This window comes from Pogoniulus pusillus, chromosome 6 (assembly GCF_015220805.1).
Source record: "Pogoniulus pusillus isolate bPogPus1 chromosome 6, bPogPus1.pri, whole genome shotgun sequence".
NCBI classification, from domain to species: Eukaryota; Metazoa; Chordata; class Aves; order Piciformes; family Lybiidae; genus Pogoniulus; species Pogoniulus pusillus.
The window spans coordinates 34,121,267-34,147,041 of NC_087269.1; the positions used below are offsets into that span (position 1 = coordinate 34,121,267).

General features: G+C 41.2%; 1 protein-coding gene across 2 annotated transcripts in view; it reads right to left on the minus strand.

The window, feature by feature from the left end:
• ANK3 (ankyrin 3) overlaps nucleotides 1-25,775 on the minus strand; it is a 430,392-nt gene that overhangs the window by 336,985 nt on the left and 67,632 nt on the right. Inside the window, exon 2 of one of the 2 annotated variants that reach the window (XM_064145163.1) lies at nucleotides 13,669-14,269. The exons of the other annotated variant lie outside the window; for it this stretch is intronic. Within the exon in view, the coding sequence (XP_064001233.1) occupies nucleotides 13,669-13,731 (63 nt within the window). The 5' untranslated portion in view covers nucleotides 13,732-14,269. The remainder of the gene's footprint in view (nucleotides 1-13,668; nucleotides 14,270-25,775) is intronic. 2 annotated transcript variants of the gene reach the window in all.

A 25,775-nucleotide genomic window follows, 5' to 3' on the forward strand; every position in this document is an offset into this window, starting at 1 on the left:
AACAGTGCTCTTCCTGCACTGCATAGTCTGCCACACCATGGGGTGGCATATCTCTTCCAGTACTTTTAAAATCCAAGATAGACTGACTCTCTTTTAAAGGAGACAGATTCCTGGCTCATACTTACATGCATCTGGCCTCCTTTTTCTTACTGCCACCAACATTTGATGTGTGCACTGGAGTGATCTACCAGCATCAAGTAGGTATGTCCCTTTCATTAAATACAACTTCCAGAAAATGAGCTGTGTTTACATGAGTCCTAGTTTACAATTAGCTGCTGAAAATACCAGGCCTTTGCAATCTGCTGATGAAACATCCACTCCAGAGATTAGGCAGAATCTGTGCTGCTTTTCTCCCCCTCTCAAGAGCTTCCACTACAGTGAAGAGCTGGATGCTGCAGTTCACAGAAGCTCTTCCTGTCAAGGTCATCACAAAGGGCTTCTGGCTGCCCCTCCAAGCTGACCTTGCTCACGTTGCATTTAATTTGACACTGGGGTCAGATCTGTCAGAATAGATCTTCCTTATAAATACATATGTATGTGTATAGAAGGGAAAAACAGTGATGACCCACATCTTCATTTTGTTTTCAAGATCTTATTGTAGTCAGCACCTAAAAGCAGAACTGTGAGCACAGAAGACAGAAAAGCTGGCTGCACAGCTTGGAATGAAACAGTCCATTGTAAAGGCATCTTTTCATCTAGCAGAACTGCAGGTTTTCACCTGATGGAAAAGGCTGAGATTTGAGAAGGAATAGGAAGAACACCGTTCTTTGTTACATACATATAGTTTGTGTAATACAAAATTAGAACAAAAAAAAAAAAAAAACAGAGAGAGAAGGGAAATCCCTGTGCTAGCAAATCAAGCCATGAATATAACAAAAATGCTTGGAAAGGGTGAACCAACTGGAAAATTTGTAGTTATGGGCTCCTACTTTAAGCCAGCTTAATAGGAAACAGAGAACAGAAGCGTGCTATTGAATTCATGAGGTGCCATAGGTATAGCCTTGGGAATAAATACAAAGGTTTGTCACAGTGATAGAAAAAGTTAAGGCAGAAACAAGCAACCTCAGCTCTGTTGTGTTCCAGTTCTGGTTTGGTGGGTCTTTTTCAGGGCAACGCCAGGGAGCAACGCAGGAGGAAGCTGCATGCAGGTGCCTTACCACTGCTCATGCAGCACACCTGAGCTCTTCCCTCTAGGGCTTGGAAGTTGTTAGAAAGTATTTCAAATTTCTCTCCTGAAAGATGATTTTTAGTATTTGCAGACAAATCATAGGAGTTCTCTTGTTAAAAACTGCCATACCACAGGCTGAGTATAAATCTGGTTTGGGTAGCACTTGTATGGCTAGTCAAAACAATTGGTACATTTGAGAGCTAGGTGAAAATAAAAAGGTTGTAGTTCTGGAGTTTAACTACACCACTGAATTAAATTTTTAAAGTTATGTTCCTCTTTAAGGGTTACCCTTAAGTCAGCCTGATATTTTCTCTTCAATTTCAGAAGTTCGGCTTTGAGATAAATCACCTACAGGCTTTGGTACGAACACAAGACTTCATAATTTCATCAGCACTTGTGGATAAGCAGATCTCTTGTTTAGCTTTATTTTAATTGCCAGAAGTTGATCTTCAAACACTTCAGAGTGACAGATCTGCTACCTTTATTGCATTGATAAGTCCAAGGGTCCATTAAAAAAATCTGATTTCAGAGCAATACCATGAGTATCTTCTTTAGCCCAAGTTTGCTCTAGCTTCTTTGAAATGTTTTCTCTCAAATAGAATGACAGAAACAACCAGGTTGGAAGAGACTTCCAAGATCATCCACAGTCCAACCTAGCACCCAGCCCTACCCAGTCAACTAGACCATGGCACTAAGTGCCTCATCCAGTCTTTTTTTGAACACCTCCAGGGATGGTGACTCCACCACCTCCCTGGGCAGCCCATTCCAATGCCAATCACTCTCTCTGGCAAGAACTTCCTCCTAACATCCAGCCTGTACTTCCCCTGGCACAACTTGAAACTGTGTCCCCTTGTTCTGTCACTGGTTGCCTGGGAGAAGAGACCAACCTCCACCTGGGTACAATGTCAGGTAGTTGTAGACAGCAACGAAGTCACCCCTGAGTCTCCTCTTTGCTAGTAGGAGATTACAATATTACCACAGTAAGCACTACCCTTGCACTACCTTTCATCTTCCTGCTAAAAATAAGCAGGTTTGGATTAGCTAACTCAAAGTATATTTTCATTTAGATCCATATGTTCTTGTTAGATGCAGTAGCTGTCTGGTTACTTAAAGCTATCACCATCCTTGTACTTACAATACTGTTTCTTCTTAAAAAGGTAAATAATATCCTCATATCCCCCATGAATGTATTGCAAAGTACTATGAAACTTAATTTTCATCTGGGACTGTCCCTTTCAGCATATGAAGCACATTTTGGATAAGTGACAGAATGAGGGTCCTGGCCATAAATGCAAAGCTATTTACTGATTTCAACTGCCTAGGAAGTACTTCTTCCTATTTTCACCTTCCATAATTATTTCAGCTGATGTTCCTATTGAGAGAGAATTGTTTCATACTAGATGACAAGGAAAAGTCAGGAAGTTGTACGTAACTAGTATGGAAGAGACTCTCAACGAGAAAGGACACTGTGTAGCACAATTAGTAAAGAAAGGAAAGAGGTTAATTTCTTCCATTGTCACTTCATAGAATCAGTCAGGTTGGAAGAGACCTCCAAGATCATCCAGTACAACCTATCACCCAGCCCTATCCAGTCAACTAGACCATGGCACTAAGTGCCTCATCCAGTCTTTTCTTGAACACCTTCAGGGACAGTGACTCCACCACCTCCCTGGGCAGCCCATTCCAGTGGCAAATCACTCTGTGAAGAACTTCCTCCTAATATCCTAACACTTGTACTCATCAGTTCATGCATTCTTTTGATGGACCTGTACAAGAATTATGTAATGGACACTTAAGAAGGGCTTGAGGTGTACCAAAGATTGTTTGAAAACTGAATGTCAGATCATGGAAAAAAAGAGTTACGTATATAAGAAACCAGTGTATCAAAAAGGCAAAAGGCTTACATTTATGGTGCCTGGATGACTGAAATAGCTGGATCACAAAGTACTTTAGTGTGGACTGGCATTCACATATTTAATTTTTGTGTAATAAAAGGATACTTTAATAAAATCCCTCTCTGGGATGTGTCCTTCAAATTCAATCAAGTATGAGTGGAACCAGCCACTAGAATTACACTGATCATCTTTGATAATGAAGTTTCATCTGGAAAAGCATTCAAAGTGCTGCTGCTCTAGTTGTTAAGGCTTTCCCCTGTGCTAACTCCACACTGGCATTCTGCAGCAAATATTAATTACTAATTAGTACTGATACTACCTCCCAACAACACACAACAGTAATTAAGTAATGAAATTACAGGTCTGTTTAGGAGAGCAGGGAAGAGGGGAAGAGAGTCCTCAGCGTCACTTGCATAGAATTAGCCCCATCTGACAAGAGTACATGTGAATCCTACAGCACTCTGCCTTAGGCTCTTGTGTTCTGTGTGCGCATCCTTCACACGCAGCTGAGATTTTGCCTGAGGATAGCCATCCATCAGGATAAATTTCATCCTCACCACACATAGCACCCCCTGGTTTAGGAAACAGTATTTCCTCTGAGAGCCTGCAAGATCAGTATATCCATATGCTTTGAATACATGAATAAGCCCAGGCACAGTCCCAGCCAAAGGTACTCAACAAGAAAAAGCTGGAAACCAGCAGAATTGCACAGATGTCCTGTCCCTGCTCCTGCCCAAGGAAACACAACCTTGGACCGATCTTCTGAACACCCCATTTTCTCCACCAAGACCTCCTTTTCTAGCTTCTCCCACTCACTCCTCTGATGCAAATTCCAAGACAATTATGAATTTCCAGCACACTAGAATCATTCAAATAAAGAGTCTTATTAATACCATGAATCTTACAAATTTTCAGGGTCATTTCAGAAATATTCTTTCTTTCTAGTTTAGAAACCAACTATGGAAGTGAGTGGCATGACCTTGATTAAAGGCATCAACCATCCCTTGACTAAGAGGATCTCCTTAAAAATGTCATTAAGGGAAATCACACAAATATCAGGTAGCAAAGAAAAACCAGTGGTGTTCTTTTGAACCTTTGTTTTTATACTCTTTTATAAAGAAAAAAACCCAAATCAATACAACTCTTCATTCCAGGTTATGCCATGAATGACACATCCAAAAAGGGAAGGAGGAACACAGCTTGCAGTGATCTGTTCATTTTGACATTAATACAAGCTTACATCAAACTGCAAGAAAAAGGCCATGCACACTGGCAATACACAACAGTTACATAACAGTTATTACCCACCCCCAAATTATCATTCCCCCTAAACAGCAGATTAAAACGAAGCTATGAAACAGACTCAGCAGTGAACACCGTGAAGGAAGCACCACATAGCTTCATGTTATTCCCTTTCACAATACAATGACTCCTCAAAAACCCAAAAATTATTCAGACAAATCAGTCCTTGTTTACATGTATAAATTGCTAATGCACTATAGAGAATGCTCAGCAACCAAAAATCCCTTTTAAGCACAAACCTGAAACAAGTCTGTGATGGCAACACTTTAAGTGTTTTAAATATACTTAGCCATGCATTTAATTTAGACATAATAGGACAGTGTTCACTGCATATTGAAGAAATGCTAAAGCAAATACCCCATGTTTATTTTTTTGTCATCCATCCAGTCTGTTTCTTCTCTTCAGTGCTAAGGGGAAAATGCAGGGTTTGCCCAGTGCTTTTTTGGGGAAGAAAAAAGAGCAAAGTTCATGCCTGTCTCAGTTTATCCAGCAAATACTTTCAACTGACTGAACTAACACCTGCCAGTCAGTGGAATGCAACAACCTGCATCTTTGTTATCAAGCTAGAAATTAAATGGAAGACAACATGGAGACTGCCATGACTTCCATAAAGCACTGACCTATTGCTTACATTCCAAACTTGAAATCCGAAGCGTTTAGAAGAGTGACAAAGGAGAATTCATTATGTTTTTGGCTTGATCAGATATCAAAAGCTTCATCACTCAAAATAAGGACCCAACAGTTAGCAATTTAATAAAATGTTTTCATATAGCATTAAGATTGGAAACCTGAAGCTGAGCCTGTTTGCCAAGATAAAGATCCAACGGTTAGGCATGGTACCCTGGCTCCAGTGTTTGCAATCAATATGGAGCTTTGAAAATATAAGAAGAAAAGCTCTACTTCTCCTGCTTAAAATGCTTACTTTGATTATCATCTCTTCCTTGCTAAGACATTTTGGTACTTTGAACAAAACTGTGTTGGAGCTGTTTTCCTACTAGCAGCGTGTTGCCTCTCTAGTCCTAGAAACTGTGCAGAGCACTATCCCCTACTCCTCCCTGCAGTCAACCAGAGGTAAAGGAAAGCTTCGGGTTCTACCACCACTTTCACAAAGTAAAAGCAAGGCAAACAGACTGAGGAGCAAGCCCACATCCAGCAAGGGCTGTGCAGATCTACAGACTCACATTTGGAAATCAAACGAGAACACCCAATGCATTTAAGTTTTCTCAATCTGTAACTGACAGGTTGATTAAAGTATTTTTAAGACATAATCACTGCATAAGTAAGATAAGCATTTTAACACCTACCAGACCTGCCAGGTACCATCACTATAAACTTCTGAATTCTGCAATTGTCTCAGCCATGGAGCCTACCAAAAGAAGATCCAACATGGTGAACAGATGACTATTGCAAAAACTTTCCTATCATTTCCTGTCCCACTGATGACTGCCAAACTGCAGTGTGTAATTGCACTGCAGTATGAAATTGTGTCTCTTGTAGCTCAAACCCACTTTCTATAATCCAATCTAACTCTAACCGAACTCCACATAAAACAATTTACTGCAAAGGAGACATCTGAGCTGGACTGTAAGTGCCCAGATTATGAAGTAGAAGATAGCGTAAGTCCTCCAGCTGAGGTGCCAGACACCAGCAATGATCCACATGCAAGTCATTCTGGAATACTGCCCATTGCACTCATGCTTGGCCACACTGCACTCAGTAATGGTCACCAAGGAACTAGACTCTATTTGGGGCAACAGCCTTTTGGACATTAAGTGAAACACCAACTATGAAGCATCCATTTCAGTACAAGGAAAGTACTGAGAGAACAGAAGATTCTACCAGAAACTGTACTCAAATCCATCAGTTTCCTGGTGGAAGACATGTGGCAACAGTCGAGGTTATTTATGGTAAGGAACAGCTCAGAAACCCTATGAGGAACTTCTGAAAAAGAAATGGAAGAAAAGGCAACACAGGGAAGTGACTGGTCCTATAGCAGATAGAAATATAGCTCACTAAAGGAAGGAGAAAAACCCCACAAGGGGGAAGCAAAATCTGTTGAAGGAAGAAAAACAGATAAGTAGCTATTTTCCAAAATTGTATTTCAAATTCCTAGAGCCATCCTTCAGAAGGACAAGGACTATTCACATTTGCATTTTCTGGGAAAATCTCAAAACTACAGGATGAACTTACATGAAGAAGCTCCCTCAGGTTTCATGTTCTCTCATGAAACTGCAGGATTTCTTGGCTAAAGAATTGTGTTACAACATTTTTTTGTCTAGTTAAAGTGGGAATTTAGCATCAGATGGAAGGACTGGCACTCAAGTTACAAGTTCCATCATTTATCTACAGAATTAATTATATCAAAACTCAATTACTTAGCACACCTTCATGTTTCATTTCACATAGACTATGTTGACAAAAAAAAACTACTTCCCATATTTGAACCATATATAGGCTGAGAGTTGTTCAGAATAGAGAAGAGAATGCTCTAGGGAGACCTTAGCATTGCTTTCCAATACCTGAAGGAATCCTACAGGAAGGCTAGAGGGGGACTTTTCATAAGGGTGTCTAGTGATAGGACAAGGGGCAATGGTTTGAAGTTAAGGGAGAGTAGGTTTAGACTAGATAGGCTTTCGATACTGTTTCCCATAATATCTTCATAGATAAGCTCAGAAGATGTGGCATAGATGGCTGCTCTGTGAGGTGGATTGAAAACTGGTTCCACAAGAGTTCAGAGAGTTGTCATCAGTGGCACAGAATCAAATTGGAAGCCTGTAGTCAGTGGTGTTTCCCAGGGATCAGTACTGGGTCCAGTTTTGTTCAATATCTTTATCAACAACCTGGTTGAGGGCATTGAGTGTACCCTCAGCAAGTTTGCTGATGATACAAAACTGGGGGTTGGCCAACAGCCCATCAGGCTGTGCTGCCATCCAATAAGATCTAGACAGGCTGGAGAACTGGATGAAAGCAAACCACATGAAGTTCAATAAGGACAAGTGCTGGGTGCTCCATCTGGGGACGAATAACAACACGCACCACTATAGGCTGGGGCTGCCCTGCTGGAAAGCAGCTCTGTGGAGAAAGACCTTGGAGTCCTGGGGGACAGTAAGTTCTGCATGAACCAGCAATGTGCCCTTGTGGCCAAGAGAGCCAATGCCATCCTAGGGTGCATCAGGAAAAGTGTGTCCAGCAGGTCTAGGGAGGTTCTTCTCCCCTCTACTCTGCTGAGACCACACCTGGAATACTGTCAAATTTTGGGCTCTCCAGCTCAGGAAGGACAGGGACCTGCTGGAAAGAGTCCAGTGGAGAGCAACAAGGATGACTGGGGGACTTGAGCATTTCCCCTACAAAGAGAGACTGAGAAACCTGGGGCTGTTTAATATGAAGAAGACTGAGAGGAGATCCAATGAGTGTATACAAATATCTGAGGGGTGTGTGTCAGGTGGATGAGGCTAATCTCTTTTTGGTGGTCAGCAGCACTAAGACAAGGAGCAATAGCTACAAACCGGAACATAGAAGGTTTCACCTCAACACGAGGAGAAACTTCTTCAGACAGCACTGGAACAGGCTGCCCAGAGAGGTTGTGGAGTCTCCTTCTCTGGAGATTTTCAAAACCCACCTGGATATGTTCCTGTGTGAACTACCCTAGGTGATCCTGTCTGGCAGGTGGGTTGGACTTGATGATTTCTGGAGGTCCCTTCCAATCTCTAAAGTTCTGTGATTCTGTGGATCTTAGGAAGTTCTTCAGTATGAGGGTAGTGTAATTCTGCAAAATGCTGCCCAGGAAGGTTGTGGATGCCTCCTCCCTGGAAGTGTTCAAGGCCAGGTTGGATGAGACCTTGAGCAGCTGAGTCCAGGTGTGAGGCATCCCTGTTCACAGCAGGGAGGCTGAAGCAGGTGATGTCTAAGATCCCTTCCAACCTAAGCCATTCTATGAGGGAGGGATCTAGGGGCTAGCATGTGTTGACTAATTCTACCAAAACTTGGTAGTGTTCAAGGCACTTTTTCAGGGAAAATGAACTTTTGAAGTGGCTCCTTTGGAAACAGGATGCTTAAACTTGTCATTACAAGTTTTATTCTGTTTGATTATTTTGTATCAAAGTGATTCCAGTCAAGGTGACAGGTATTATCTGAGGTACTCCAGATACTTGTAGATGGTAGGAAGAATGTAAATGCAGTTGATTCACAGGAATACAGTTTTAAAGCCTGAAGTTTATTTTAAAAGTAGAATAAATTAATTAAGAAGAGCCAAAATTATTGAAAACATCCTCATCTTGCTGTTGTGTTGTTTGGACATGCATGGGACAAGTATGTCCCAGAAGCCCTGTGAGCTTCTTTATACTTTGTTTTATCGTCTGAACACATGAGGTTAAGAACTCATCACATCACTAATGTGGATGATAAAGCTAAACAAGTAGAAATTTGAAAGCAAGGCCAAAGCAAACCTGTTTATCAGGTCATTGAATTAAATTTTCAGCATCATTTGCAACTGCAGATCAAGGTTCAAGACCACCACCATACAGTCAAATTTAAACCCAGAACAACAATTTCTTGAAATGAGCAAGATGATGGAAACTGTATTTACCAAAACAAGATGACAGTTTCCTCATAGAGTCTTTTTGCTGTTTGTTTCCACAAATCTAAGCAGATTTTCCTTTCTCAGCTTGCCAGGAAAACAAAATAATTTAGAAAATCAATTTACACTCCAATAGCTTAATTGTATGAATAGATTAAAAAGTACAAGAGATTTAGAGAAGTCTGCCATGAACATTTTCTTTACCATTAGGAATGAGTGCTTCTCCGCTGGGAGCAAACAGCAGTGAATATTCTCCCCCAACAACCATAATGTGCATGAGAATTGAAAATATATGACATAGTTCATTAAAGCAACCAAATCAGTAAATCTAGTTGTAAAAGAAAGGCAGCTGGGAGAGGAGATGTCTTCATGTGATACCACCACAAATATCGAAACAAAACAGTTTCCCATCTTGTCATGACAAAAGTTGGTCTTCACAGACACTGACTTATGATCACCAGAAATCCCTCTGTAATAATACATGCACACACTGATTACTTACTTGAGTTCTTGCAATGCCGAGAACTCAGGTCCCTCAGTATTGTCCCCACTGAAAACAGTGATGTTATTTCAGCAGAGGCAGGTTTTGCCTATAAAGGACCCAGTCCAACTCCATAAGACAACTATTGATATTACATACACATGTTATTTTCACAAGAGTGGGTAAAGGCTAATCACACCCAAGAACATCTGACCTCTCAGCATCCACCTTCACACATAAGCTCCTTAAAGTTTCTTATCCCTGTGAAGTTACACTGTTGAGCAGGTTTTCAGTCATTTGCAACCACAGAAAAGTCCCCTTTGAGGACAGCCACTAATGCTGCTGAGTCAAACCTTGGAGAGCAAATACACCACAGCAGAAATTGCAAAGTGTGCTCCCAGTGTGGTGAGCTCAGGCTGCTGGCTCAAATCTAGTGGATTGAGCTAAAACTCCTATTAGTCCAAAAAAGCCATAATCTTGGCTACTCTAGACTGTCTGACCCCAAGCACTGATCTTCAATCTGCTGCACAAGCAGCTCACCCCTTCCTGCACAGCATATTTGGATTTGACACAAAGCAATGGAATAGAGTGCTGAAGTCACACTACAGTGATCACTATATAAGCCAGTGAGGTGGATTAATAAACAGATTACTCTAGAATCACGAGCTCTCTTCTAAGTACATTTAAGAACAAACACTTTTAATAACATTTCTGTTTGGAGTTGCCATTGCTGATTTAAGCAAGATCCACATTGAGAGATGCATCAACAACATTGTGTGTGGTGTCTGGAAACATGAAGAGGAAGAGAGAATGAAAGATTCTCCCCCACATAAAACCAAGCATTTCCAGCATAGCTTCTGGTAGGAGAGTTTAATATGAAAGGTCCCACTAAGCAAGAGTGACTGGTGCCCAACCAATAACTGTAAAATCAAATTGGAAAAGCTATATCTTTTACTACAAAAGCTTTGAGGTGATCTAATTTTATTTCTAATGTGTTCATCCACTTCTGACTATCTTTTAAAGTTTCAGAGGATCACAAGTGTTTTCATGGCTAACTCCATTCTGATTGCTGAAAGAAGAGGAAAGAATACTTCTATCTCAATAAAAATCAAAACAAAACACATCTTGCATCTCTAGCGACATCCAAGTTCAATGCTCTTCTATAATTGAGATTCCAAAATTTACTGAGAAGTGATGACAAAAGCATACAAGATAAAGCCACTCCACAATGCCTTGGGATTCAACTTGACAGTTTCAAAACACTGTCTCTATAAAAGAGTGGCTGGAAATTGCAGGATGACTGAAGCCCAAGTGCAAGAGGCACAGGCTGATGGTAGAGAGAAATCCAACAGAATGGAACAGAGAAACTAATTAGGCTTCCTATTCCATCAGAGCTAATCCCATTCAGTTCAGCCTCAGCAATAAACACTGCTAGGGTGTCTTCATCATCCTTTGAAAGCTGTCCCCCCACTTAGTATCACTATACTAAACACAACATTGTTTTGCTTTCATATAACTAGTCCATCCTCAAAAATAAATCTTGGCAGCATCTCCCAATTTAGTTTTTTTTATTAATCCACTCCATGCAGATTGACATTTTGACATACTTGAGAAAATCTTCTGCTTTGGCCAATCTGCTCTAAATGTACAGGTATTGCATATCTGTGTGCTCAGCAGCGAGATGCTGGTTTGTCAGGTTGAAGTTTATTTTTGTGGTACACATCCCAGTCACACATGTCTGGGAAAGTGGAACACACACTGCTGTTGGTGGTTTCCCCATGGCAAGCTATGTGACCTTTCCATCACTGCCCTTCTGCTCTCTCCATATTTTCATTTCAGAAATTTTGTGAGAACAGAAAAACCAAGAGATGACGAAGAGGGAATGGGATACGAATGAGTACCTCAGCAGTCAAAGAGCAGAAGGAAGACTTACCACCACTCAGCTCTGAAGACAAATGAGACAGAAGGTGACGGAAAGGCTAAATACAGAGAAAGCACAGCTGCCAAGAAAGGAACTGACTAAAGAGAACAGGAAGGCAGCCATGGAAACACCCATTTCAGGATGCCTACTTTTAGGATGGACAGGTGGTGTAACTCACTGGAATCCCAGACCTAGTTAAGCTTTCACCTGGCTCAGAAGCTTAGAGCCAAACACCATTTGTTTATCAAACTCTTTCTGGAGAGTTAACTGAGTGCTTCCTCACTGGACTTTCAGAGCATCATCTTCTGAACCAACACAGTACATTTAAACCCTTCTTTTAATGGACTGTGAAAGACATTGAAGATATCTATTAGCACCAGAAGAAATGGTTGCTGATTGTCAAAAAAAAAAAAAACACAAACAAAAAGGGTAGTTTGCTTCCCAGTGGGCATGTTCTGGCCCAAACCTGTGTTTAATACAGACACGTAAGCAGCCCTGATGCACATGAAGGACACACCTCAGCATGGTGCAGCATATCTGAGCAGCCTCAAAGATTCCAACAGCATGAAGAAAAAAAATCAAATAGCGCAGTGGAACAATATGTTCTGCAGCTTAATATCTAGCCACTCCATAGCAAAACACAATGGTCTGCAGTCACACCCTGGTGTTAGATACAGCTTATGTAGCAAAAGGTTTGAGGCACCTAAGAGTAGGCCTTACCATTACCTTGCATGACATCAAGGGAGCTTCCAGCCACAGGCCTTCAGCACTCACAGCAGTTGCTCACAAGTGCAAACATGTCTGACAGTTTCCCCTTCCGCCTTGCCTGAGACCAATGACACACTGTACCAGGCAACAGAGGGTGCATTTGGACAGGACAGCTTTCACCTTCTGACACAGAGAATATCAACCTTAAAAGGTGAAGATACAGGTAGACTATCACCAGTCATTGCTGGAATAACAGGTGAGATTCCAGACTTCACGTGATCCTTAATCACTTGGGCTGCTCTGTCTTGTTGGCTGTTGTGTTGGTCCTCCAGAAGACATAGATCTATATGAGCTTAAGCTCTAAAACTTGGTGTGTGACATAGAAGTACAGCTAGATTTTTGAACACCATAAAATAATTTCCATAGCACAGTAAAAACCACTAACACAGTCGACATTTAAAGCTCATCCCAGAATTAAGTTGTAGATTTAGCCCTGAAGCAATCTACCATGCCTGAAACAAACATTTTGTATGTCAGGAAGGTATCCTAATTCACCATTAAAAGTGATTTCAATTATGTTTTTCCTTGCTTCCTTCCAAAGCTGTTCTTCACAATTCTGGGAGAATAGGCAGGCCAATCTGTTTTAATTTGCCTTGTTTCTACAGTATTTACTGCATCATTCACCAAAGAATTGGATTAACTATGAGGCTGTCATACACTTTCCTATGGTAGGGAAGCAAATACACTCAGGAAAGAAAGGGTAAGAGTCTGAATATTTTCTTTACAACAGTGATAAACCTTTCAGATGTCTTTTTCCACAGTACTCAAGTAAATTGACATTATACATAAACATACTGAGTTAAAGTTCAAAATGTTAGCTAGAAAAAAACGTGAAGAAGTCAACTCCCTAGATATAATAAGCTGGCTCCTGAGTGTAAACACATGAAAGATCATCCACCTCAAAATGGGAGGAGATATTACATGGATATCAAGAAAGCAAAAAATTGTAACAGAAGGTAATGATCAAATTTGTCATTCTCAGTACAGTCTCAGGCAAAAGACACACCATATCACAAATTAGTTCCCCTGAAACAGGAATTTTATTCCAGAGTGTAGCTTAACCACAGCATTTCTAAGCCCCCAAACCACATAACACTGACTGAAGTGGCACACAGTAAAAAATCAGCTTCTTAAAAACAGGAGCATATTTTAAAAGTTAGGGTTTTTTAACCAACACCCATAATATTCATTTGCAGGAACACATGTTGATTATCAGCCTCTCCTTTTAAAAAGGCTTCATTCAGATACCTGTTTACTTGTTAATCCTGTGTTTGGAATACACTAAGAAAACTAGAACCTCACTGAAATTCTATAGCTAATATATTTAAATGCTGGCATAGTTCAATAATGCAAAGCTGCCTTGCGATGGGATTACTGATTCTAGCAAAGAACACACCCATCAGAATCCAGCATAAACAAAATCACCCTGCTTCTACCATCACCCTCATTTGAAACAAATTACCAAACCAAAGCCACTCCACACCCAGAAGCCAACTGCTAGAAGACAAAATGAGTTTAAAAAGACATATACAGCAGACTGTCTATACAGGCAGTTACCTTCTTTCCTTTCTTTTTCCTGTGAGCCGGTTTAGCATTTTTCTCTTTCGCTTCCTCACTCATTTTTCAGCAGGTAGATGTACAGGGGAAGGGGGAAAAAGGAGATCACTGCTAGTATTCCAACATGCAAAGCCACTGCAAATATTCACAGCACTGAAACCAAAGTCCATGGGCTGACGTTTGTCAGACAAGTAGCAGGATTAGTGCTGTTTAAAGGGAGTCTCTGCTCTTCAGCCTTGAATTGCTCATAGCCTTGCTCTGCTTTGCTCAGTGAGAAACTGGGTGTTCTCACATCAGTCTGATTCCTTTAAAGAAAAGAAAAACAGCTTTTCTCTCTCATTCTTAACTAGTCTTGCCTCCCGAGATAAGATTTTGCCAAGGCTTTCTAGCTTGGTCATCCACCGAGCTTCCAGCCTCTTAAATGGGGTTGATGAGGCAGGCAGAAATTAGCAGCAGACGGCTGACCAGCGGAGAAGCATTCACCAACGGATGATTTGCTCTTTCTTGCAGACGGAGAAAGTGATCCTGAATTGCTCTGATTGCCGGTCGCGTACAATACCGACATGTGTTGAATGCATCAGGGCATACCAGAAAAGGAAGCCTCCAAGAGTGATAAAAGATCAGGTTACTGGATCTTAAAGCCACTCCCAGGCAGATTCAAACAATAAAAGGCACAACACGCTGCTGAAGAAATTGCTAGACGAGATGTTTACATTTCTAACAGCTCCATATCCCCATCCAAAGGACCTGAAAATTGCCACCCTGAACAATAAGATTTCTGTTATTAATTATTCATCTCACAAAAGCAGCAACAGTATTTCAGCAAAGCACATATTTACAACAATCCCTGCCTGCGAGAGCTTGCTCCTCCCTTGCTCGCCTGTTCCTATGACAGGATTTGTACGGTCTCTCTACTAATGCAGCTCTCCTACACAAGTGCTACGTGCCTCATGTATGTGCATGACTGGCGGGTTGCAGATCATGTTTCCTCATGCTGTGAGCTAATCCAGAGAATGCCTTGGCTACTTCTCCACAAGTCTCATGGAAAACTAAAAATCAAGGGAGGTCAGAGACTTCGTGGCAATAATTCTCTCCCCTCTGCGCCCGTGAAGACACTTTACACGCAGCCCACATATCACCAACAGCCAACACAGCAGTCACTCAGGATGTGTCTGAATTATGTCATTACCACACTTAAGACTGTGCAGCTCATTTGGTAAATCCACAGATTCCTACAGTGACCTTGCCCCTAAGGATCCGTACTCTCCCACCAAGTTATCTGTGGGAGGGGTGAGGTGAGAGAGTGGAACTAGGATCAGACATCATGCAATGGCCCGAATTCACTGCACTCATACTGTGGACCTGAGTCAGCAAAACACTAATCTGTTAATTTCTGAAGATGCCAGTCACATCAGAAATTCCAGGTGACTATTTGCTGTTGGGTTTCAGTTGGAATTATGTGGTAGGCAGCCTCCAATTAACACATGGTTGAGGATGGGGGATGGTGTTGAGGTCAATATCAGCATCCTTCTGCCTCCTGTCTTTTCACATCTTCCCACCCTTCAACTCTTATTCCACTCATGACAACCAATACTTGTACTATAGCCTGAGAAAAGAAGTAGGCTTAATGCACTGATTCACAATGCCATTTGCCTCAAAGCTTTCTCATGGTGCCATTCTCTACAAATAAATTTCAGCAAGCAACCACACACCAGCATCACATGGGAGCTGTTTTCCGTGTATTGGCAACAAGTCCTTGTGCTTGCTGTCTTCATCAGCTGGAAACAGACCAGTACCATCTGAACCTGGTGCTCCGAACTAGGGAGATAATTCTTCATATCAGTTTGGTAAGGTTGACATTTTGAGGAGCTGTACCTCAAAAGTGCAGAATTTAACACTATTGAGAGACTACTGATAAAATTTACCACAAATCTTTCCTTAAGTTTTACTGTATGCTACTGACTCGTCCTTATAAAGCAGTCTTTTTCTCACAAAGCACAGGCACTCTTGATAATGCATAAAAGCAGCGTTTTAAGTTTCACAGGCAGTTTGTTTTTAATGGCTCTCTCAGAGAAAAAGGACCTTCCCAAACAGCCTTTCCCAATTTCACCTTTTTGATGGATGTTATGTTATAAACTCAAGTGCTCTCTGCTGGTTAACAGTGGGTAAAACAATGCTTAAACACTCAAAATACCAAAATGCCATCCTGTCCTAATGCTTATGCAAAGCAAATCTCCTTTTTCAAAAGACTATTTTTATTTCTGTGTGTATCCCCCCTGGACAACACATTCTTTTCTGAAATAAGTCCAAACAGTTAAAGTTCAAGTACAATTCAGATGAATCTCCTCAAAGCAAGTTATGGCTTGGATACATTCAATTGGCTAGCTAAAGGAAAGGCTCTGTAATTTGTGGCATGCTTAGCTAGTTCTAAGCATATAAAGGCATTCTGTATTGCTTTTTAAATGCTAAGGTGATACAGTCATGCTTCCTCAGGAATAAAAATAATTCTTAACAAATTTCAAAATCCTCTCTCCAGAGCAACCTGTTAGCTGTCAGAAAGCTGACATGTTCAAACCACTCACTCAGCTCAGGTATGCAGACAGAGAAACACCACAGGTTCCCACTGTGTACCTCTCCGAGACCAGCTCATGAGATGGAAACTGCAGCTAACAGGCTTTAAGACTCAGAGCAGTTAATTATTTCTGAACCATCAATACCTTCAGTAGCTATATATTTTAGAACCACTTCCATTTTCCCTGTTTTCTGTCTTATTTTCACCAAAAAAATGAGTAATCTCCCAAGCACTAGTATATTTAGAACATGAAGGAAGAATCCAGATAAGCAACAGAAGCATTTTATAGTTACAAGATGCTCTGAGAGGTAGGAAAAGCTCTCACACCCCTCTTCCCCCCCCTTTTTTTATTGCTCAGCTAACCATAGCAACCCTGCTGAAGAAGAATGTAATGAATCTGTCTTCTGCCATTTGAAGTAATCATTTGTATGTCAACAGTTAGACCGTTTTATAAGGAATTTTGGTTGTTATTTTTTGGGGGGGAGTTGGGGGTTTTGGGAGGTTTTGGGGGTGGTTTTGTTGTTAGCTTTTTTTTCTTTTTCATTTCTTCCTTATCTCAAGAAATTTCACATATTTTTACTCTGGGTACAGCCACAGCAACAGAAGGAAAACTCAAGTATTAAAGTACTTAACAGAAATACAGAAAAGCTTTCTTAGGAAAGACCTTTAGGGGGGAAAAAAGGGAAAAACAAACCAAACAAATAGAAAAACAAACAAACAAAAAAACAAACATGAAAGTTCTTGAGAACATGCTTTTTAATTTTCTTCATCTGCAAAACCCACAAAAATTATCTTTCACAGTAAAACTGCAATCAAGTGACTGCTGATATCAGTCTATCTCTAAATTATACCTAAAAAAATAATCTTCAAACTGGCCTTGTTCCAACCCCAGGCTTTTGCTGTACTCAGTTATTTAAGGTAGCTGAACTGGAAAGAGAAAAGTCATACAATCATAGAATCAAGTCAAGCTGTAATATGTGAAAAGGTGAAAAATTTCAAACATTCAAGAAAAGACTCATACATATTAAAGCACTTCCATGTGCATAAAACTTGAACAAAGCATTCAAAAAACAGTATAAATCAAGGAAGATTAAAAGCTTTAGAAGTGATCTCCAAGTCAAGAAAGCAAACAAAGTTGCAACAGAGCAACACCGATGCAGTTACTTTATTTCAAGGAAACATTGCCATTCGGAAAGAATCTATGCTTGAACACATTGCAACACTTCTGTGATCAAGCATAATAATGATAACTTACAAATCAGTTACTATCTACTGTCCAGAGAGTCCCTGCTTACAGGAGCATCTTCTTTTTTGTAACACTCACAACAGCTTCTTTGTGTAAGTTCACATATGTACGTAGCTATGTTTTAATAAGCTACAACAAAAGAACAACATGCAGAAGTGTAACACTGGATCCGTGAAAAACAGAAATGACTACTGCTGTACTCTAAAATCATTATTGATGAGAACACACACACCACTGCCTGTAATTGCTGCTTAACTACAGCAGTGTCTAGAAGTGAACTCTCACAAGCTCGCTGATATGTATCAGTTCTAGGACAGTTCTATTTTTAAATCTAAATAACTCGCATAAGAGGACAAGAGGCTAGGCCAAGTTCTGTCTATCAGTACACTTCTATTTATAAGTTAGAGTGACTTGCATGCAAGAAGCAAGGAGTGCACAACTTGCTTTTGGTAACCTGTCTGTAACTGTGTGCAACAGGTTTTAAAAAGAAGCTATGACAGATTGACTTGAATTGTCAAAACAATATCCAAATCCGAATCACCAAACTGCTTCAAGGTTTAACTAAAAGACTAGAAGTGTGGAGGAAGTAGGGCAGACAAAAAGCCAGCTTGCTCTTTACGTGTGAAATCCACAGGTTTAGTTTAACAAAAGCTTGTGGTATTCAATGTTTACTCTAAGATCACTTCACAGATGGACTCTTTAGTGTTTCCTCTTGCACCTCAAGCAATATTCTGCCCTATGATAAGTCAAAATTCATGGAAAAATCAAGTATTATGTAGATGGGAATGGAATTTGTGGTAAGAGGGTGACATTCCTCTAGGCCTCCTTCTCTAACGAAATTAAAATCACATTAAGAGTCATAGCTCTTTTGCATACAGTGCATAGTTTCATTTCAAATATGGAAGGAAGCATTTTGTGTAGACACTGAAGTCAAGGAAAAAAAATATGGTTTTGGGGTTGGTCTCAAATTCTTTTCATATTTCATAACTGGAAAAAGAAAGTAGTTTAGAAAATGAGGGCTCAAATACTACCATTATTGACTTGTAATATTACAGTAGGCTTCCATCACAGCCTGTTTATGAATCTGTTGTTTCAAAGCCACGTGTGTGTAAAGGCTCATTAGTCCCATGTCAGCATGAAAACAACTCCGAACCCACTTACCTTCAGACTAAGATTATGAGAACGGAGTGATGCTTACCACTTAGAAACCATGCCTGATTACTGGACTGGTTCAATACAGACTCAAGTGCCAATCTGTAGATTATTTTTCTTTCTCCTAAAACCACGTGCTATAGGCTAGCACCGTCCCCTTGATCTCCCTCCTCCTTTTAAATTGAGGTGCATCATGAATTCAGACCTAGAACAATATTCTAGAGTAGAAGCAGAAGTCAACTAAAGCCATAGGAAGGTAAAGTCTGTGATTAAACCCTCAAAGATTGATTGCTACAATTCTCCCTTTGCAATCAGGAAAAATTCTTAAAACTCAAGTTTTATAATTATTTTTTGTGTTGAAGTCCAGGGCTGAACACAAGATGCTAATATGAAGTGAAACCAAGCTGTCTTGTCTTGATAACTGCTTTAACACGTTAGCTAACCAAATTTAGGAGCCTTGAGGACAAATATAACCCTTGAGGATGGAACCAGAGGGAGTCTGGGAGTGAAGCTCAGGGTGGCTGGGAAGTTACTCTGAGGGAGAGAAAAAGCTAAACGATTAAGTTTCTTCCTGTGCTCCCTGAAGGGGAGAAATCCCTCAGCAACTGAAGTTGGTAAGAATTCCAGTTCATTAACAAGGGGATATCAAAAATTAGGCAAGGAAAAAAAGTCATACCACAAAAATCCTGCAAATCTTGTTAACTCATACAAAATCTTTGCCAACTGTGACTGAAAATAGTTACATGAAGAGAAGGTATTTTGTACCCAAGTTCTATAAACTCCTGCTTATCTGCTGAGATACTTCATGACAGATTCTGGTTTTGATTTCACATCTTTTGTATTTTATGTTACCTTTTTTTTGTCCCTGTCATTTAATAGTTTGTTTTGAGTTCTTTAAGTTTAAATGTAGAAAACCAGACCATTTTACTAAACTAAGATGGCAAGCTTTATACCAAGTATGTATACTGCTGTCAGCAAAATCTTGTAGAGGAAGTACAGGAGTGGGAGTGGCCTATTTTGGACAAACTTCTACAGTACCAGAGCATAAGGCAAAGAAGCCTTACCTTACAAGGCAGTATTTCAGACCGTGTGTTTCAAGGTCCATCTACATCAGAAGCCACTGCAGGTTTGTAATGCAGTGTCTTCCCATGGCTACATTCAGCATACAAGAGAACATAAAACAACCACGGAGCTGCCCCTTCCAGAAGGGCTGGTTTTCCTCAGGCTGTGTAGCAGCACCATGGCCAGGGGTATGTGTGTGCCATCTTTCCATGGTGCTTCCTTCACAGGGAGCCATCAAGTCAGCTGATCTGATCATTACAGGGGTTCGTCAGTTTGGTTATCAGGCAGCAGTGCCCCACAACAGCACATTGCCATAATCAGTGTTTATTAAATGCAGCCTAACATCACCCCTTTTGAGATCGGTATGCAAAGCAATAGGAGGTAAGAGATAGATGAAGCAAATCTACACATAGGTAGGTGCATGTGCAGCCTCTTTACACCCCTGAATAATGCTTATTTTGACAATCAAAGAAAAAGATCCCAAAAGGTAATAGCTTCACAAGCTGGTGAAATGGTATCAGTCTTCGTGACAGATTATTCATAACCATACAAATTCACCGAACAGCCCAAATTCATTTCTAAATCTAAGGCCTCAGGTTGTAAGTTTTTTAAGCCAGACACTCTTCTGAATCTTGCTGGTGATACTGAAGCAACAAGAAAAGCTGGGCTTTTAAATACAGGGAGAAAAAAGTTGTGTTGGAGCAACTCTGCTTTGGGACCACAATGTCACAGTAAGAGTATCTAACAGCTTTTCTCCCTAATTAGAGAGGAAAATGTGACATTTTGGTTAAGTGCCAATATCTTCACCTCTTACCTTTTATTTTAAATCATGGTATCAGATGTAGCCACTGTAAACACTGTTTTAGAACTGCAAGAACAGCACTAAAATCACAGTACTAACTGAAAAATGCCTAGATTCAAACTTAAAGTTTCCACTGAGGAATATAAAAACAACATTTTTTCCTAGTCACACCACTACTGTGCCCAACAGTGCCTTGGGAATTCAGAGAAGCCAATGTCTGGGGTTTTAACAACCTACTCAAAAGCCTTTGAAGGAAGAAACACACACACACACACACCCAAAAAATGATATGCAGATGAGATCTACTCTATATTGTTTACAGTGGTGGTTTGAGAGTTTCCACCCCACAATTCAGCAGACTAACTCAGCCAGCTGGAACTTAAGGATGGAGCTTTATATATGCTTTTAAATTTGTGCCACACTGTAAATACACAATATATACAAATATTTTCAACTATATACAAGTTAAAAGTAATACAGACATTCAAAATCCCTCCCAAACAGCAGAACCACTCAGGAAGGCTCCAAACTAACTCCCGTTCTTCTTCCCACCCCCTCCCTTATCTCAGAAAGCTTATGTGCAGGGGCGAGAGGCAGAAAGCCAACCAGAGGTTAGAAGGAGAATGATTAAATGAAGTTACACAGATTCAAGCAGAGATAGTCAATGCAGCAAGCAGTAGCCAGAGACTGATTTTGTTGTTTGTTGTTTTTTTATATCTCTAAGCAAAACTAATGGGTGATAGAGATACCAGTAGTATTTTCTTTTCATAGCCAGTGATCTAATTTCTCTCATTAAAATATTCCAATTAGTCTCAAACCAGCACACTATAACATTATCTATATGAATCTATTTATATTTGCATACAGAAGTTATACTACAATATAGTTGTGTGGTTAATCAGCTTATAAAGCTATGTATCGGTTAAAGCTGACTGGCCCCACTAGAAGGGACAAGTGACAAGGGATGGTGCTACCCCACCCCAGTGGCACAGAGCAACAGAGCAAGCTGAATTGGATATTCTACACCAAGTTCACATCATGCTCACTGTATGACAGGAAAAGGGTTGATTTACCAGCAGGTAGATCAAGCTGCTAAGACTGAAGTGGCTCAGGTGGATCTAGACTGGCAACATAAGAATGAATTACTTCTATCTTGGTGGGCCCATGACAGCTCAGGCCACAAAGGAAGGGATGTGACATAAAGATGGGCTCAAGGTGAAGGGGTGGGCTTAACCATGGACATCATTGCACAGTTTATTATTCATGAATCTCAAATGTATGCTGCAACCAAATAGGCCAAGACTCTGCAGTATGGGACACGATGGCTGACATATAAATATGGGGAAGCCTTGCAGACTGATTCCATCACTGCCACAAACCTGCCAAGGCAAATGTAAAAGAAACCACTGGATGGCTGGAAACATTCAGTGCTCCATGCCACCACTCAGAATACCATCCTAGGCCTTGGAAAAACAAGTCCTATGGTAACATGACACCCCAGAAAGAAGCAAGTCACAGTATCACCAAGGTTGGAAGAGACCTCACAGATCATCAAGTCCAACCCTTTACCACAGAGCTCAAGGCTAGACCATGGCACCAAGTGCCACGTCCAATCCTGCCTTGAACAGCTCCAGGGACGGCGACTCCACCACCTCCCCGGGCAGCCCATTCCAGTGCCCCAATGACTCTCTCAGTGAAGAACTTTCTCCTCACCTCCAGCCTAAATTTCCCCTGGTGCAGCCTGAGGCTGTGTCCTCTTGTTCTGGTGCTGGCCACCTGAGAGAAGAGAGCAACCTCCCCCTGGCCACAACCACCCTTCAGGTAGTTGTAGACAGCAATAAGGTCACCCCTGAGCCTCCTCTTCTCCAGGCTAAACAATCCCAGCTCCCTCAGCCTCTCCTCATAGGGCTTGTGCTCAAGGCCTCTCACCAGCCTCGTTGCCCTTCTCTGGACATGCTCAAGCATCTCAATGTCCTTCTTAAATTGAGGGGCCCAGAACTGGACACAGTACTCAAGGTGTGGCCTAACCAGTGCAGAGTCAGATAATGGAGTTCATTTTCAAAACAACCTTATAGGCATTTGAGCCAAGAAGCATAGCATGAGTAGATGTATCACATCACCTGTCACTCACCAGCTGCAGGGAAGGTTGAACCCTACGACAAGCCTACTAAAAGCCATCCTGAAGGAAGTGGAAGGAGGGACCTTTAAAAACTGGGATGTACATTTAGTACAAGCCACTGGAATAGTTTTGGGTTTTCTTAATCTCCAACAATGAAAGCTGCAATTTGTTTGCCCAGCTACCAGACATACAAAATGGATGAAATAATGGTCATAATTATTTCACAGAGCACCACATTATAAGGTCTATCCTATTTATATTCAAGGCTGTATGCTGGCTGTGATTAGATTTCTTTCATTAGAAGATATGCACAGGGGAATAAATTCACAGATAATGGAGAGACAAGAGAGACTAGAGCAGAGAGCAGGCAAGAGGTCAAACAGGAAACAGGATTAAATGCAACCATTCAGTAACATAAGAACACAGACACATTGTTATATTTATTTTCTCTCCATCACTGTACCCATAATTTGAAGTGTCCCAGAGAATTTTAATAGCAACAAATTTTTTTTGCTTTGGTGTTTGTTTTTTGGTGTGTTTTTTTTATCTCATGTAAAGTTGTAAAAGTAGGTTTGGACTTTCATTTCTTCCCAACATGCCAAAGAGTATTCTATCTATTATCAATTCAAGAACGAACATCATCCAAACCATTTTAAGCTGCTCTGGGTCAGTGTAATGTTCGTTTTCATCCAGAGTTATGAAATCGCAGAATCACAGAATGTCAGGGGCTAGAAGGGACCTTGAAAGATCATCCAGTCCAGCCCCCCTGCCAGAGCAGGATCACCTATACCAGATCACTCAGAAACATATCCAAGCAGGTTTTGAATATCTCCAGAGGGAGAATCCACAACCCCCCTGGAAAGCCTGTTCCAGTGTTCTGTCACCCTTACAGTGAAAAAATTCCTCCTCATGTTTACATGAAACTTCCTATGCATCAACTTCCACTCACTGCTCCTTGTCCTGTATTTGGGCATCACTGAGAAGATGCTGGCTCCATTCTCTTGGTACTCACCCTTTACACATTTACAAACATTGATGAGGTCACCTCTCGGTCTCCTCTTCTCCAAGCAAAAGAGCCCCGGCTCCCTCAGTCTCCCATCATAAGAAAGATGTTCCATTCCATCAATCATCTTTGTGGCTGTGCACTGGACTCTCTCAAGCAGTTCTACGTCCCTCTTGAACTGGGGGGCCCAAAACTGGACACAGTACTCCAGATGTGGTCTCATCAGGGCAGAGTAGAGAAGGGAGAAGAATCTCTCTTGACCTACCAACCACATCCCTTTTAGTACACTCCACAATGTCGTTGCCCCCCCTGGCCACAAGAACACACTGCTGGTTCATGGTCAACCTCCCATCCACTAGGACCCTCCCTCAATCCTTTCCCCCTTCACTACCTTCCAACAGGTCAGTCCCCAACCTATACTGATACCTGAGGTTGTTCTTTCCCAGGTGCAAGACTCTACATTTGCCCTTGATGAATTTCATTCAACTTCTCCTTGCCCAGCCCTCCAGCCTAAGTCTCACTGAAATCAATTTACATACAGCTCAAAATTAACAACTTTTGTCCATAAAAGGTGTGACAAATACTTAAACAGAATTAAGAGTTTCTTTGTACATTCTGTTGGTAAGGAATCAGCTGGGTGATTGCATCCAGAGCCCAACAGTGATGGTCAGATGACACCAAGTGAAGTGGTGCTATCAATATGCTCAAGGGATGGCTCATCACCCAGAAGGACCTAGACAAGCTGGAGGAGTGGGCCCAAATGAAGTTCATGAGGTTCAACAAGGCCAAGTGCAGGGTTCTGCACCTGGGTCTTAACAATACTCATTATCAGTACAGGCTGGGGGATGAGGTGATAGAAAGCAGCCCTTAGAAGTTCTGATGGATGAGAAGCTGGACACAAGACAATAGTGTGCACTTGCAGTCCAGAAGGCAAATGGACTGATTGATGAGAAGCTGGACACAAGACAGTAGTGTGCACTTGCAGCCCAGAAGGCAAATGGACTGATTGATGAGAAGCTGGACACAAGACAGTAGTGTGCACCTGCAACTCAGAAGGCAAATGGTGTCCTGGACTGCATTACAAGAAGCATGGCCAGCAGATCAAGAGCGGTGATTCTGTCCCTCTGCTCTGGTGAAACCTCACCTGGAATACTGTGTCCAGATCTGGGGCCCTCAACACAGGAAGGACACAAACCTCAGAGAGAGAGCCCAAAGGAGAGACATGAAAATTATTGGAAGTCTGGAACACCTGTGCTATGAGGATAGACTGAGGGTGCTGGGGACTTGTTGATCCTGGACAAAAGAAGGATGTAGGGACACCTAACATCTGCTTTTCCATGCCTGAAGGGGGCTTACAAGAAGGCTGCAGAGGCTGTTTGCAAAGGCCTGTACTGACAGGACAAGGGCCAATGGTTTGAAATTAGAGTAGATTTAGACAAGATGTTAGGAACAAGTTCTTTACCATGAGGTTGGTGGAACACTGGAAGAGGTTTGCCCAGGGAGATAGCTGAGGCCCCATCCCTGAAGATATTCAGGGTCAGGTTCAACAAGTCTCTGATCAACGTGATCTAGAGAAGGATGTCCTTGCTCACTGCAGGAGTGTTGAACCAGATGACTTTTGGAGGTCTTTTCCAATCCAAACCATTAAATGATTCTATGATCTATGATGCCATAATTTAGAACATTACAAGCCCATTATAAAGATCTTAAACACCATCTCTGAATTTGATTTTCCTGTACAACTTCCACAATTATTTTAAAACCTGAACTACATGAAAAATAACCAGAACACACAAATAACACCCCATGGACAAGCACCATCTAAACCTGCCTTTCCTTTAAGCTTAGACTAAGAACAAAAGCCTGCCAAAAAAAAGGTCAGTGGAGTGGTAGGGAGAGGGATGTGCACCCAACAGTATTCTTGTCCAGTTTCTGTAATTCCAAATCTGATCTGTCATGCAGAAAATGGATTTCCCCAAATGCTAGTTTGAGTTTCTAAGTTGTTATTAAATTAGAAAAGCTGTCAAAGAAAAGAAGATTTTCAACTTCTCATAAAATGAGCAGAAAATGCTTCCTAATTAAGTAAGCAATTCATGAAGATTCATGAAGTATCATAATTGATGCTATGGCAACTGGAAACAACACTTGACA